The sequence below is a fragment of the Athalia rosae genome, chromosome 3, assembly GCF_917208135.1.
Source record: "Athalia rosae chromosome 3, iyAthRosa1.1, whole genome shotgun sequence".
Taxonomy (NCBI): Eukaryota; Metazoa; Arthropoda; class Insecta; order Hymenoptera; family Athaliidae; genus Athalia; species Athalia rosae.
This window is the reverse complement of record NC_064028.1, coordinates 6,399,080-6,411,124: the sequence shown is the minus strand read 5'-3', so window position 1 is coordinate 6,411,124 and position 12,045 is coordinate 6,399,080. Positions and strand designations below refer to the sequence as shown.

General features: G+C 41.3%; 3 protein-coding genes and 1 long non-coding RNA gene across 16 annotated transcripts in view; 2 read left to right on the top strand and 2 right to left on the bottom strand.

Moving 5' to 3' along the window:
• Nucleotides 1-1,695, bottom strand: part of LOC125500174 — a 13,598-nt gene extending 11,903 nt beyond the window's left edge. For all 5 annotated transcript variants that reach the window (XR_007277400.1, XR_007277397.1, XR_007277398.1 and 2 more), the window contains exons 1-2: nucleotides 1,516-1,695; nucleotides 850-1,081 (exon numbers count right to left, since the gene is read on the bottom strand). This is a non-coding gene — a long non-coding RNA (uncharacterized LOC125500174). The remainder of the gene's footprint in view (nucleotides 1-849; nucleotides 1,082-1,515) is intronic.
• The window catches only part of LOC105687709 (probable serine/threonine-protein kinase kinX), a 13,800-nt gene extending 10,290 nt beyond the window's left edge, over nucleotides 1-3,510 (top strand). For all 3 annotated transcript variants that reach the window (XM_048651775.1, XM_025746114.2, XM_048651776.1), the window contains 7 exons: nucleotides 130-694; nucleotides 769-1,184; nucleotides 1,278-1,474; nucleotides 1,553-1,866; nucleotides 2,006-2,083; nucleotides 2,213-2,371; nucleotides 2,468-3,510. In XM_048651775.1, coding sequence (XP_048507732.1) covers nucleotides 130-694; nucleotides 769-1,184; nucleotides 1,278-1,474; nucleotides 1,553-1,866; nucleotides 2,006-2,083; nucleotides 2,213-2,371; nucleotides 2,468-2,509 — 1,771 coding nt within the window. In that variant the 3' untranslated portion in view covers nucleotides 2,510-3,510. The remainder of the gene's footprint in view (nucleotides 1-129; nucleotides 695-768; nucleotides 1,185-1,277; nucleotides 1,475-1,552; nucleotides 1,867-2,005; nucleotides 2,084-2,212; nucleotides 2,372-2,467) is intronic.
• On the bottom strand, nucleotides 2,435-9,657 carry LOC105687711 (SREBP regulating gene protein). Of its 5 annotated transcripts, none has more exons than XM_012403557.3 (5): nucleotides 4,730-5,034; nucleotides 4,436-4,618; nucleotides 4,116-4,349; nucleotides 3,763-4,050; nucleotides 2,435-3,656 (listed from the first exon to the last, which is right to left on the bottom strand). In XM_012403557.3, exons 1-5 carry the CDS (start codon nucleotides 4,835-4,837, stop codon nucleotides 3,630-3,632), a joined length of 840 nt encoding a protein of 279 aa, XP_012258980.1. In that variant the 5' UTR covers nucleotides 4,838-5,034; the 3' UTR covers nucleotides 2,435-3,629. The 5 variants fall into 5 exon arrangements, with proteins under 5 accessions (XP_012258980.1, XP_048507756.1, XP_020709014.1 ...); XM_048651799.1 differs by lacking the exon at nucleotides 4,730-5,034 and adding exons at nucleotides 8,607-8,791; nucleotides 9,385-9,657 and having other exon boundaries at nucleotides 3,636-4,050; XM_020853355.2 differs by lacking the exon at nucleotides 4,730-5,034 and adding an exon at nucleotides 5,930-6,070 and having other exon boundaries at nucleotides 3,636-4,050.
• LOC105687677 (G-protein coupled receptor 161-like) lies at nucleotides 6,033-12,045 on the top strand. Of its 3 annotated transcripts, none has more exons than XM_048651797.1 (7): nucleotides 6,033-6,143; nucleotides 9,066-9,180; nucleotides 9,389-9,585; nucleotides 9,653-9,790; nucleotides 9,922-10,237; nucleotides 10,301-10,549; nucleotides 10,647-12,045. In XM_048651797.1, the coding sequence occupies exons 2-7, from the start codon at nucleotides 9,160-9,162 to the stop codon at nucleotides 11,022-11,024; spliced, it is 1,299 nt and encodes a 432-aa protein (XP_048507754.1). In that variant the 5' UTR covers nucleotides 6,033-6,143; nucleotides 9,066-9,159; the 3' UTR covers nucleotides 11,025-12,045. The 3 variants fall into 3 exon arrangements, with proteins under 3 accessions (XP_048507754.1, XP_012258916.2, XP_020709010.2); XM_012403493.3 differs by having other exon boundaries at nucleotides 9,066-9,246; XM_020853351.2 differs by lacking the exon at nucleotides 6,033-6,143 and adding an exon at nucleotides 8,062-8,414 and having other exon boundaries at nucleotides 9,066-9,246.

Below are 12,045 nucleotides of genomic sequence, written 5' to 3'. Positions count from 1 at the left end.
CCTGCACATATAGTCACAGGAAAATGCTGAGATGGTCAGAAAATGGTACCACTCCATGCATAAAAAAAAAAAGTAATCCTCATTCAATCGATATTGCATACTAAGATCCGATAATTATTTTAATTACAGTTTGAACAAAATGCACGCGATGGATACCTCGGCTGGTGCGAAGGTCATGCAGAGTGATAAGGGTGGGAAGAAAATGGAAAAAGTTATCGAAAGACAGGAAGCGACTCCTGCTAAAGGGACGAAAGATCAACGTCGCGGAGGGACAGCTGAAACCGATTCAGCACAAGCAACTGCACCACGAAATCATCGGGATCGTATCAATCACCACAATCATCCAAATCATCGTCGTAATGGGGGAGAACCAAGGGAAAAAAATGAAAGCTCGCGGGCTTATGACGTCAAGAAAGAACCCAGTTCTGACCCGGAAACAGACCCGGAACCGGAGAGAGATTCAGTACCGGATCTAAGGAAACGAGCCTCTGCTCCAGACCGACCGAAAAATTTAAAGACGGAACGGCAAAGCAAAAAAAGGCGGTCGACCGAAGAGGTCCAGACATCCAATGGCGGGTCAAAAAGAGCATGCCTTGAACAAAGGGAAGAATTCATCTCGTCCCTTGTCGGAGGCGAGAAAGTTACCACGGAAGAACTGACCGTTAGGGCGGAACAACTGCGAGCAGAGTTGCAGGTAAATTTTTGTATTGATAACAAAAATTTATTTCCCAATGTCCTAACACACGATGGTATTTGGTATTTGTACAGGCTTTAGATCAGCTAGCGCGAGCCAAGGAGAAGGAATGGAACGAGATTTTAAGCATGAGAAAATTAAAAGAAGAGGCCTACCTGAGAATTGAACGTCGTCGTCAGGTCGTCGGTTTTATGGAAGGGAACGGCCAGCTCAACGATGCCTCCAGTTTACCGTCAGCTAGTCTTTCCCTCGAACAAGAGTGGGACAATGCAAAGGAAAAAAGTAACTCCACGGAGGCGACGCTTAGCGACAAGAGCGTAACGAAGCCCCAGGTGATTTCGAAACAGAACGAAAACGGGCAGAAGGAATCCGCGGACGGACAGAATTCTGAAAACAGACAAATTGGAGAGGGAAGACAGGGGCCTATGGTCGATGTTAGAACTATTATCGCGGATTACAGGCTCAGGCACCCGGAAATTGTGCCGCGAAGGTAAATTTGTGCAATTAGAAAAATGAAAAGAGATTAATATCTTGAAATTCTCTGCTGGATTCTATATTAACTCTTTGACATTCTTTATTTTAGAACTCGGCGAATGAGAAACTCTGTCAACATTGGTTTGGGTGCTGGAGGTGCTATGGTTGAAACTGGACATGTGGGAGCCGATTCTCGACCCTCTAGCACAGATTCTTGCAAGAGCAGCTCCAACCCCACAGACCCCAGCAATTCTATGAGCTTTAAAGACGTTCTTGTCCAGTTTGCCAAACTCAGCCAACAGCAAGGTAGCCTTATGACACGGAACTCCAACTCAAATTTCCCTTACTTGTTTTTTTTTTTTCTCATCAAAGAACTTCTTCCAGGTGAGGCAATAAAAACGCCACAAAATTATCCAGATGTGACCCTTCACCCGGTGCTGCCGTCCCCTGTAGCTCCACAGACGACTGCGATACAACAGTCAGGTTCCTTGTTGCATGGTATTTTGACAAAATCTCAATCGCCACGTCCCACAACTTTCTCCCCGACATTAGCTAGGCTCCTGACAGCTCCGGAGAGAGAAAGATGCAATCCTGTTGCTACTTCTACACCACAACAAAATACCGCCACGCAGCATTTAATACAGGCTTACCAAGGCAGCAATCCGGTCTCAATCAGCGATCTCTTATCTTCGTCAAAGGTAATTCATTTCATAATTTCACTGCAAGTGATAAAAAGTAGAACAAATTACAATCCCACTCGTCAGACTTGGGTAAAATATGTTGTATAAGATTTACTCGACCTTCTCTAATTTAAAATCATATATCAACTCATTTTAGGCCAGGACGGAAATAACAATAACACCTGTGGTCAACACCCCAATCGTTCAATCCCATTCAAACAGCCTTATTCATGTGGTAAGCATTGCGTTCACCTCTAGTGTTGTTTCAACTTACCAAGATTCTGATGAGACAATAACTCAACTAAACTGAAAGCTCAATCCATATTCATTGAAAGTTGTACATAGTTCTTCTTCGAAATTTCAGGAAGACGTAGACGACGATACGACGGTTATCGAAGAGAGAAGCCGGTCGTCAAATACCAGGGATGAAAGTCCCCCACGTTGTCAAGGGTGCCAAGAAAGAGCCGCACAATTTGTTTGCGCAGGCTGTGGGAACCAGTGGTACTGCAGTCGAGAATGCCAGGTGATTATTGCCTCAGATTAAATATAGTCTGAAGGTGAAGTTTAATCCAATTAAGTCAATAAATGATTTGCTAAATCGTGAATTTTGTTTAATCAGGTGTCTGCCTGGGACGAGCACTCTGAGGTGTGTTCTGGGTAGATAATTAAGCTTAACCGGAGCGAACCAGTTTTACCAAATGCGACTTTCAGAAGAAAACAATAAATCGAAAATGAATCTAGTCACGAGATGTAACACCAAGAGGAGAAAAAGGACAGACAAATATTATATTTTTTACGAATTTCAATGATTTACGAAGAGGAAGCAGTAAAGAAAAGGAGTAACTTCCAATACCCCGTTTTTCCATTTGCTAAAAATGATGACCAGGTGGATTAACCGTGCATGTAAAATTTGAAGAACGTTTGTTAAGTCTTTAAAAAAAGTTCCACAGTGTATCGCAAGTCTCGGTGATTTCGCTGGAATTTATGTAATTTTTTTTCAAATTCCACTCATCGATCATATATCATCGTAAATCATTATTGTGACGTAGCGAAGAACTAGAACAAGTATCAAATGATGAGTTTACGTAACATGTTTGAACCACAGAGTGAACAATGTCATCACGTATTGTGAATCAAGCGTGTCTAAAAATGATTATAAACGAGCTGTAATGTGACTACTAATCAATTATATCCGGTAAATGTATACTACCCATCGCACAGAAGGAACGAGGTCTCTGCCGCGTTAACAAACGTTTTTTAAAATTTTCATTTTGGTATAGAATTTTTTGTCGAGCACTCAATTTCCTGATTTGTGCGCGGCGCCATCCTTGTAACTCAGCTATAGAGCTGCTAAGCGTAAGGCTCGAACCGTGTACAATACCTACGAGCAACACGCATACTATTTTATACAATATTTGTTACCATTGTGTAAATTAGACTTAACACATTAGACCTATACCATAGATATAAGATGTTTTTGTAATTTAGTTCGTATTATGTTTTACCCTCAGTTCCGTTCGTTCGGTTTTTTTTTTCCTAGGTAGTCTCCAACTTATTTCCCAAAGTCCAAATATAATCTGGAGCCAAAAGTTCCTACAGGTACATTATATTTTACCCATTTCAACATCAACTGACGATGAAATAAATGCAATTTGGATTGTAGCCAACAGACTTCTATCAATATATAAGGATTTTCCCAGCTCTTCAACTTCATATCCCCTTCACTCGGCTCTTGTTCTTCCCAAAAATAGTCAACAGCTAAATTATCCTGAACTAGTATCCTATACTTCTTCCTGAGCTGTGAATTTCTGTAATGAATATAACGAGTAAGGTAAATGAACGGATTCAAATATGGAAACTAGAAAAAGGTGGAAGAGCAGCCTTTCGTTGGCTGTTGTTATTATTAATAGTTACAATGTGATTCAAGTCACGACGAGAGCGTTGATTATGGTTGACGTTTTGGGAGAGCAGATTATAGCAGTATTTTGAGTGTGGATCTTTATAAGTGTTTTCATGCCGCACCGAAGCGCTTGAGGTACGACATGTAGCTAAGCAGACTTGAAACCGATCGAGAGTACGCAAGCGATGTCGCATGGCATTCGCCTCTGCACGCCCTCCTTCCTCAGTTCTTTTCAATCTGCGGTTTTGATCGTGGCCAGATTTTTTCTCCGGATCCTTTGCAACCTTATTGCTTGCTGCCTGCTAATGATCATCATTCCATAAAGGTCTCTGATATACAGTAGTTCATCAAAAATAAATCTATTTACCCTTCCTGGATGCAGACAGCATGAGACGCAGTATTCAAAAATTGCACAACAACCTTCGGCGTTGCAGGTCAGGCAGCTATAACGTTCCCGTTTGACACTCAATGGGGTAGGAGCTTCAGATTGGTTTGGATTTCCGTTTAAAAGGGTCAACACCTCTGTTGAACAGCATCCGGAAGGCAAGACTTCACTTCTCGTACAAACTAGTCCACGTTCGTCTACGATCAGTGCCTTGCCCTGAAGAGTCAGCGATAGTTGACTTTCATTGAACAACTTTCAACAAAATTTAAATTGAGGAATATCAACGCGTGACTACGTAATACCTGTATAGAATTCCTGCAATTATTTCTTAAGGGATCGCTGTTATTTAGAGTCAAAGCTGTATCCTGGTCTCTATCTTCATCTCCTTCTTCGCTCAACGCTTGCATCTGCCACAGGTAAGGCTTATCGGTTGAAAAATATAACTGGTCATCGTCGGAGTCATTCTCAACCAAGGCTGCCCTTTTCTGAAGAAAGGGAACGCGTGAAGCATAAATGATACTTGTTTACTAAACTAGTAGAGAAATTAGGCTGTCGATCATGGGTGCAGACTTCTAAAAGTTGACAGCGGGGTTTACCTCGTGCTGAATCAAGCTGAGCGCACAGTACGTGAAAGAAACAGCGAAGATCACGCCTAGAACTATACGTCGTCGTAACAATCTAATTACGGCCGTCCAAGCAGGCATGTTTCACCCGCAGATTTTTGGTAGTGCGTTTGTGTTTGATCAGACCTCTACTTCCGAGGTTTGTTTCGATAGTAGATTATTTGTTTTTAAACTTCATAGTAACCTACAAACGTCCTACTACGACGCCATATCAACAATGGAGGCCTTGATAACCTTAACGTCAAGAGTGGAAGTTCCCATTTGGTTGATAGTAAAAAAAAAGACCGGAAATTGCCCAAGAATGCGCGATGAAATGCCGGCAAACATCCCTTGGATCGTTGCTTCGATGTGTACGTATGTACGTATGTAACGTACTTTACTTCCTGGATGCGTTCTCCAGTCAACGTTCGTTCAACGCTGGATGTCTTTTCAAATTTTCTCATGCCTGACCGCGGGAAAATTTTTGTTACCAATCATCAGTCAACGCTACGCCCTTTAAACAACCGCGGGAGACGCACGTGGTTTGATTTAGATTCAAACAACTTTATGAGTTTATTTATTCCACTACGTAATCGTCATATTCACTTGACCGAAAATAACGTTAGTTGAGGAATGAACTTTGGAATTAAAGAAATTCAATAATCAATGGATGACCATCGCGTCGTCTGATTCAATATTCTAATTTATTTTCGTGTCACTCAATAATAAGCCCGATCGAAAGGTTAATGTGTATCGAAAAATTCTCTGAGGACCAAGTCACTAAAAATAAAATTACTTGTAATTTGATACATATGAGATCCCGTATATGAAAAATAGATCCCGTATATGAAAAATTCCTCATAATTGTAAAGTATCATATGCATTATGTAGCTAAAAGTAAGACTTTTCTCATACTCTCGTCCAACTAATATATAAAAACATAAAACAAGCTATACGAACTATGCTTGTAGTATACGAAGAAAACTTCTAAAGCATTCTTAACATCTTATCATATCCATACAATAAAGAGTCATCCTTCTTTCACAGTATATCTTTGCCAAAAAATGGGAAACTGCAAAATGGGAACCTCCCTTCGGAATTGGACGGGGACGCTTATAGTATCCAAGGTGTGTATAAAATACATACACACTTAACGTATTATGTATCTAACACATAACCGACATAGCTACACACCTTTCTATACACCTCATCCCGTACGTCCCGCCCGCAATTCGCAAGGAATGATCCCGGAGGATGCGCGCGTCTACTTTGGCGGCACGTGTACCACCGCTGCCTATCCTACTCCTACCAGAAGACGGTGGGTATAGAACTGTTTAACGTGGTTTTCCCTTGCAGACTCCACGAGGACGAGGCTGTAGAGGCGTCCGGACGTGCGTCCCTCCTAAGGGTAGGAAAATACAAATTTTTTAAATTATAATTATCCAATTGCACGAACCCTCATCCCAAGAACTACCGCGAATTCAATCAAAAAAAAAAAAAGATAAAGACAAACCACTAGTCGGCTTTTTTAATTCACCAATTTTACTAGCGATCGAGTCGGTGACTTCATCTCGTTTACGTTCCAGTTGCGTTCAGTGAATTCATCATTTAGAACATATAATACATATTTTTTTTGTTGCTACATTACCGGCATATCTGTTTGATGATTTCAATTAAGCACTCGAAAATTTTGTACGGTCAACCTACAGTTCAAAATTTATTTAGAAAAAGTTATACTTAACTGTTATACAGTATTAATTATTTTTTTTACTTAGCAGCAAGGCTTCAATCAAACGCTATGTGTATTTTTGCTAACTCGATCATGATCGACTATAGAAATAACGTTTGTATGTTACCTATATACCTATATAATAAATACGATTCCGTTAGTAGAGCAGGCAGCTACCTTCTTACTAATTTATCTTGTAGTTCTACTACATGCGTGCAGCAGCATGTTTCCAAGATATCCTGAATTATATAGACACAGCTATAGTTGGATTCAATGGTCACTCACAAAATAATTAGATATTTTTTGTGTGTATGTTTGAGTGAAAATGTTATAGCTAATAATAAAATTGCAAACAATAACGATCAGTTCTGTAAGCTTTTTTCTTTTTTCTCCATTGATTAATGAATGTTATTTCGGGGCTATAAGGTGCAAAAGTTTCCAAAAATGTACATCTTCACGTACGGTATCAGATACATATATAAATCCACGCGTTGTATATAACCCGTAGGAAATATACCTACCGTGACGAATCGAATAAAGTATCATCATGGGATCAGGGAGAATAAATTATCGTGCATCTAAAATCCGCGGGCGACATCGTCGAGTTGCGCGAATCCATGCAGATCGCAGTTATCTTTGATATGCAGGGCGATGTCAGTATCTATGGCATATAGGTATATACTCTTATGTAGGTACATTGTCTTCTACATATTATATCTACACGTACAACATGTATACATCTATATAGGTGCAGGGAGGTAAAAGCCGGCGAACTTGGCCAGACGGTCGGGCGTCAGGCATCAGCTATCTCTGATTTTCTCTACTCTTCTATTCCAATTACGTAAATAGATTTACAGATCCCCGCACTTATTGTAAAATTAAATATTATGCAGCCTGTATCTATAGATAATGTACCTATAGATGTATACGCTGTCGCGCACCTGTATGACCGTTAATTTTTTATACATTCATCGATATAAACAAACGGGTTATTTTCGCATGTGCATATATTGAGGTCTGCAATGCGATATACGTCAACTATCCGAGATCCTGGCAGCACAGCAGATGCCGAGACGTCCTGACTTGTAATTGCCGGCGTTATTCAGCTTAATTATCTAGCGATCGATTATTATATATATACACATGTATTTCGTCGAATTGCACCGTGGATACATACATTGCTAGGAAATTCTAGCCAAAACCTTCGAGATGCTGCATGACGATAAAGTTATTTCTGGTACCTCGCGTTACCGATTTATCTCAAAATTAAACCCAGATAATATAGCAGCAACAGCTAGTTGGGTTCCGAAATTTGTTTTGTGTCTTTTTTTTATTCATTTTCTTCGAGGGACGATCATGTCGCAGGTATCAATATGTGGCAGGGGCGTTTTTCAATAGGTACACAAAAGAAACCGATCGCGGTTTCTATAACGAACACACACCAAGGCGATATCAACGACGTAGGGTGCGTAGCTGAGTCGTGTAAGAAAAGGGTATGCATACATAGATATAGCTAGTATACATAGGTATACTTATATCACATACTGCAGGTATATCATGGTATATAGTACCTGGGGTAAGGGGGTATAAATAAATCATAAGACACGGTATGTAGATATTAGGTATATAGGCGGAATCGTTGAAGAGTTTACGATGAAAGTAGGGCATTGGTGGCTCGCGGGGTCGATTCGTTCAATTCGGTACCGCGAATCAATATATCACACTGGCAGTCGTTCGCAACTCTATATACCTTAAACTAGCTCCTGATCGTCCTTGTCTCTTATTGTTATCCCTTACCGCTATGCAGTTATGCGTCTTCAATCATCAAAGGTGCAAACCGAGTCGGAGGAATCCCCGAACTTGAGCACATCGAGAGAGAAAAAAAAACCTAATACGGGAAACATTGTTCGCCAAACCCACGTGGTTGCACATCGAAAGATATCGACGCAGGTACATATGTGCACAATGTACACAATATATTTACACCTATGTGCATTGAGTAAACTACATATACGGTGTCCTCGAGGGCCTAATGGAACCGACGAGCCTCTGCTAACTCAGTTAAAAGATATGAGCATACATCCGAGAACAGAACTCGCGCACTGGATAGTATAATACGTATTACCGATGTGTACTACGTACCCCTGCATGTCACATACGTGCACGAGCACGTTATCATATAGTCGGTGGTATCCTATCTCTGAAATGCACTTCTTCCCTTTCCACTTTGCATCGAGGAGCAGCTACATATAGACCGTGTCACTTGCACATCCAACGACGCAAGGACGTCTCATGTCTGCAGCAACAAGTATATGCCGATCTGAACCCTAAAACAAGAAAACATAATCAATAATTCCATTGTTCGGGGGTACTCGAGTATATCTTGTCTTAGTCATCGGCGACGACTTCTTCTCATTTACATTACACGTTCAAGATGTATCGAGTTTCGACGAAATACCTGTGATACCACTATAATGGTTCACCTGTTGCGAGGTATAACTACTGAATACGAATCAGCTCCATAACACAATTACCTTTACACCTACTCATATTGCATATATGAATAGATGGAATTAGAAAATATTGCCACTATTGTTGCAGGTACGACGGGTTGAGACGTCGAGGGCAATATTCTTGGTGCCGATCTGATTTAAGCTATATAAAAAGTGCAGCGGCGCGTCGTACTTACGACGTGATGGGCGGATGGCCCCTAGGGGTAATTTCTGTCGTAGGTCTGATCCTGAACGCGTACGTTCTTTTAGTCGTGATATTGACGCGGCAGGTATGAAGACAGATTATACGTATACCGTACTGAAATTGGATTCAATAATAATGATATTCGCGAATCGAAACGGCGAATGAAAAACGCGTACAGAATTAAAAAGAAAACAGTTTCGAATTTTAATGATTAATTCGTTACCTAGACTCGGACCCCAGCGAGCGCCGTAACGCCAGCAACGACAGTGCTCCTTGTTCACCTAGGCGCTGTCGAAGTTATCCTCTGCATTGTGGTACTCGCTGCATCATCAACAAACGAAATATCTTGCGTTTTACACGGTTTTATACTCGCCCTTCTTCACCCCGTTGCCTTGTGGACGGTGACTGGACTGAACTGCGACAGGTAAGACTTTAAATCATACGAAGCTATAGCGATGCAGATGAAAGATAAAATTCTTATTATTGCACAGATACTGTGCGATAGCTGCTCCTCTTCACTACGCGGGTTTGGTATCTCCAAAAAGAGTTGCATTCGGCCTCGCTGCCGCCTGGTCGGGGGTGCTTCTCCTCTGCCTTCCACCCCTCTGTGGTCTCGCGCCTCCCTACAGGTCCGCCTTCGAGATAATTAAAAACGTTTTTAACATATTTAAACGTCTCTAGCATATTGCGAACGAAATCAATCGGTATAAGCTGTATGATATACCTGACTTTTTTTATCAACTATATTTATAATCGTTAGATACAATCCGGGTCTGGGCTGGTGCGTTCCGGATTTGGGTGCCGTTGGTTGGGGGGCTTTAGCGAGTTGGTACGGAGCGACGTACGCTTCCCTCGGCCTCGCCCTTCCAGCAGCTTTGGTGACCGCTTGCAATCTCCGCGTTCTCGGGATCGCTCGTTATCACAGACATCGTATAGCCAGTGCCATTTACCAAGTCACCCTGAGCGCTCAGGTTACGATTACTCATCAAAGAAATCCATTCTCTCTTGTACCCGCCACAACATGCCCAGGCAACGTCGTCGGACCCCCCAGACTACGAAGTCCCGCAACCTGCACGGTCAGTTTGTCGATTTATTTTTTATTCTGTTTAATTTTGTTCTTTCACTCGGATTTTGTTCAGGTGGTTCAACTTTTGGGATCAATGTATGCAATGTATCTACCCTACTGCGGTCTACTTGCTTGGAGAGTTTGTCTTGGGATGGAACCTTCCTCGTTGAATCCCCCGCCGCAGGTCGAGACTTTGGCAGCGACACTTTTGGCCTGCTCTGCCCCCATAAACGGTCTACTTTACGGCTTAAAGTCCCAAACTCTCAGAAGTTCCGTTAAAAATTATTTTCGCAAAAAAGCGACCGAGTCGGAACTGCATCAGGTGCAAATAAAAATAGGAAAAGATGAACCGTTAGTTATTTTTAAAGAATAAAATTATCGAACGCTCATTGTGAATTTTTTTTTGTTTTACCCCTTAGGAAATTCAGGCGCGTATACCGAGCGTCGCGGGTTCCCGACGTCCTTCAGGAACTCCGACGGGTGGAGGGGTTCAATTTTCGATGCTACCGACGCAAAGATGCCTCAGCGAAGTTATACTGCCATCGGAAGAACGACGTCCTTCGGGACTCCGAACTGTCGCCTCATGCAATACTCTAGGAGCGCCGCATAATATTTCAAGAATTCCAGCCCCTGACAGAAGTGAACTCGCGATTGAAAATAGGCACCGGATTCCAATCGCGAGAACTGAAAGTGGAGATTCCCTCTTGCGGAATCAGGATAGGAATTATTATTCACCGACGAACGTATCGAGTCCGAGATCCACAAAATTACGAGGAACGCGCTGCTCCGAAACTTGAGAAAGAATTACAAGTGCAGAAAAAGAATTTCAATGACGATCGTAACAGGGGGGAAATTATCCGTTGTTTTAGGGGCACTCTTTGCAGTCGGTGAAAAGAGGATCGAAGAGAAAAATGGTTCGGACGAACGAAAGTACGCGTTTTGTATTAATACTATCGACATGACGTAGAAAAATATACATAATAATTGATACACAGTGACAGATGATAGGAATATATCAGTCGTAAATCGCGTAATAACGTCTGTATATGTGTACCCGAAAAAAATCAGGTAACACGAAGACGATCGGTGATTACATAATCGTCAATCACCGGTATAGACAGATTTCGCGAGATTATTTTTCTACACTATAACTATATTATAATGATAAACGGCGACGTTACGCAACCATCAGTATTATAATATGTTATACAATAGTTATATACACTGTTATACACCGCGGGTATAGTTTACGTTAAAATAGGTATTTACATATACAACAGTAGCTGCGTGTACTAAATATTAGGTTTATTTTTTTAGCTCGCGGAATTCTTGAATTATAAAAGAGGCTGGCCCTTCAAGAGTCGAAAATTTCCACGTGCAATGAGGGGAATATCGTATTAGGAATGTGTTACAGCATATTGTATATTCACCGAGGCTGGGCTGCAGGTATACACGGTAAAATAATGTAAGATGGATAAGGATTATTGTGCGTGAACCCTGCATCGTGTAAGAGTAGAGAACTGTGTAGCATCATAGATATATCTATGGTAGCATATAGAAAAAATGCATGTTGTTTGAGATGTACGTTGAACCGAAATCGGGGAAACTTTTATTGCTGTGCTACTGCTGCTAACTGTGCAGGTACCTGGTGTGTAGCGTATAGGGATATAGTAAGATTTATGTTAGGGGCGAGAGACAATTACAACAACCACTATAGAAACGGTTATACATACTATGCATTATTCACTGTAAATTGAAATTAGATGACTGACCGTCGTCACGACGACTGAAAACTGAATATACAAAATAATTATACAA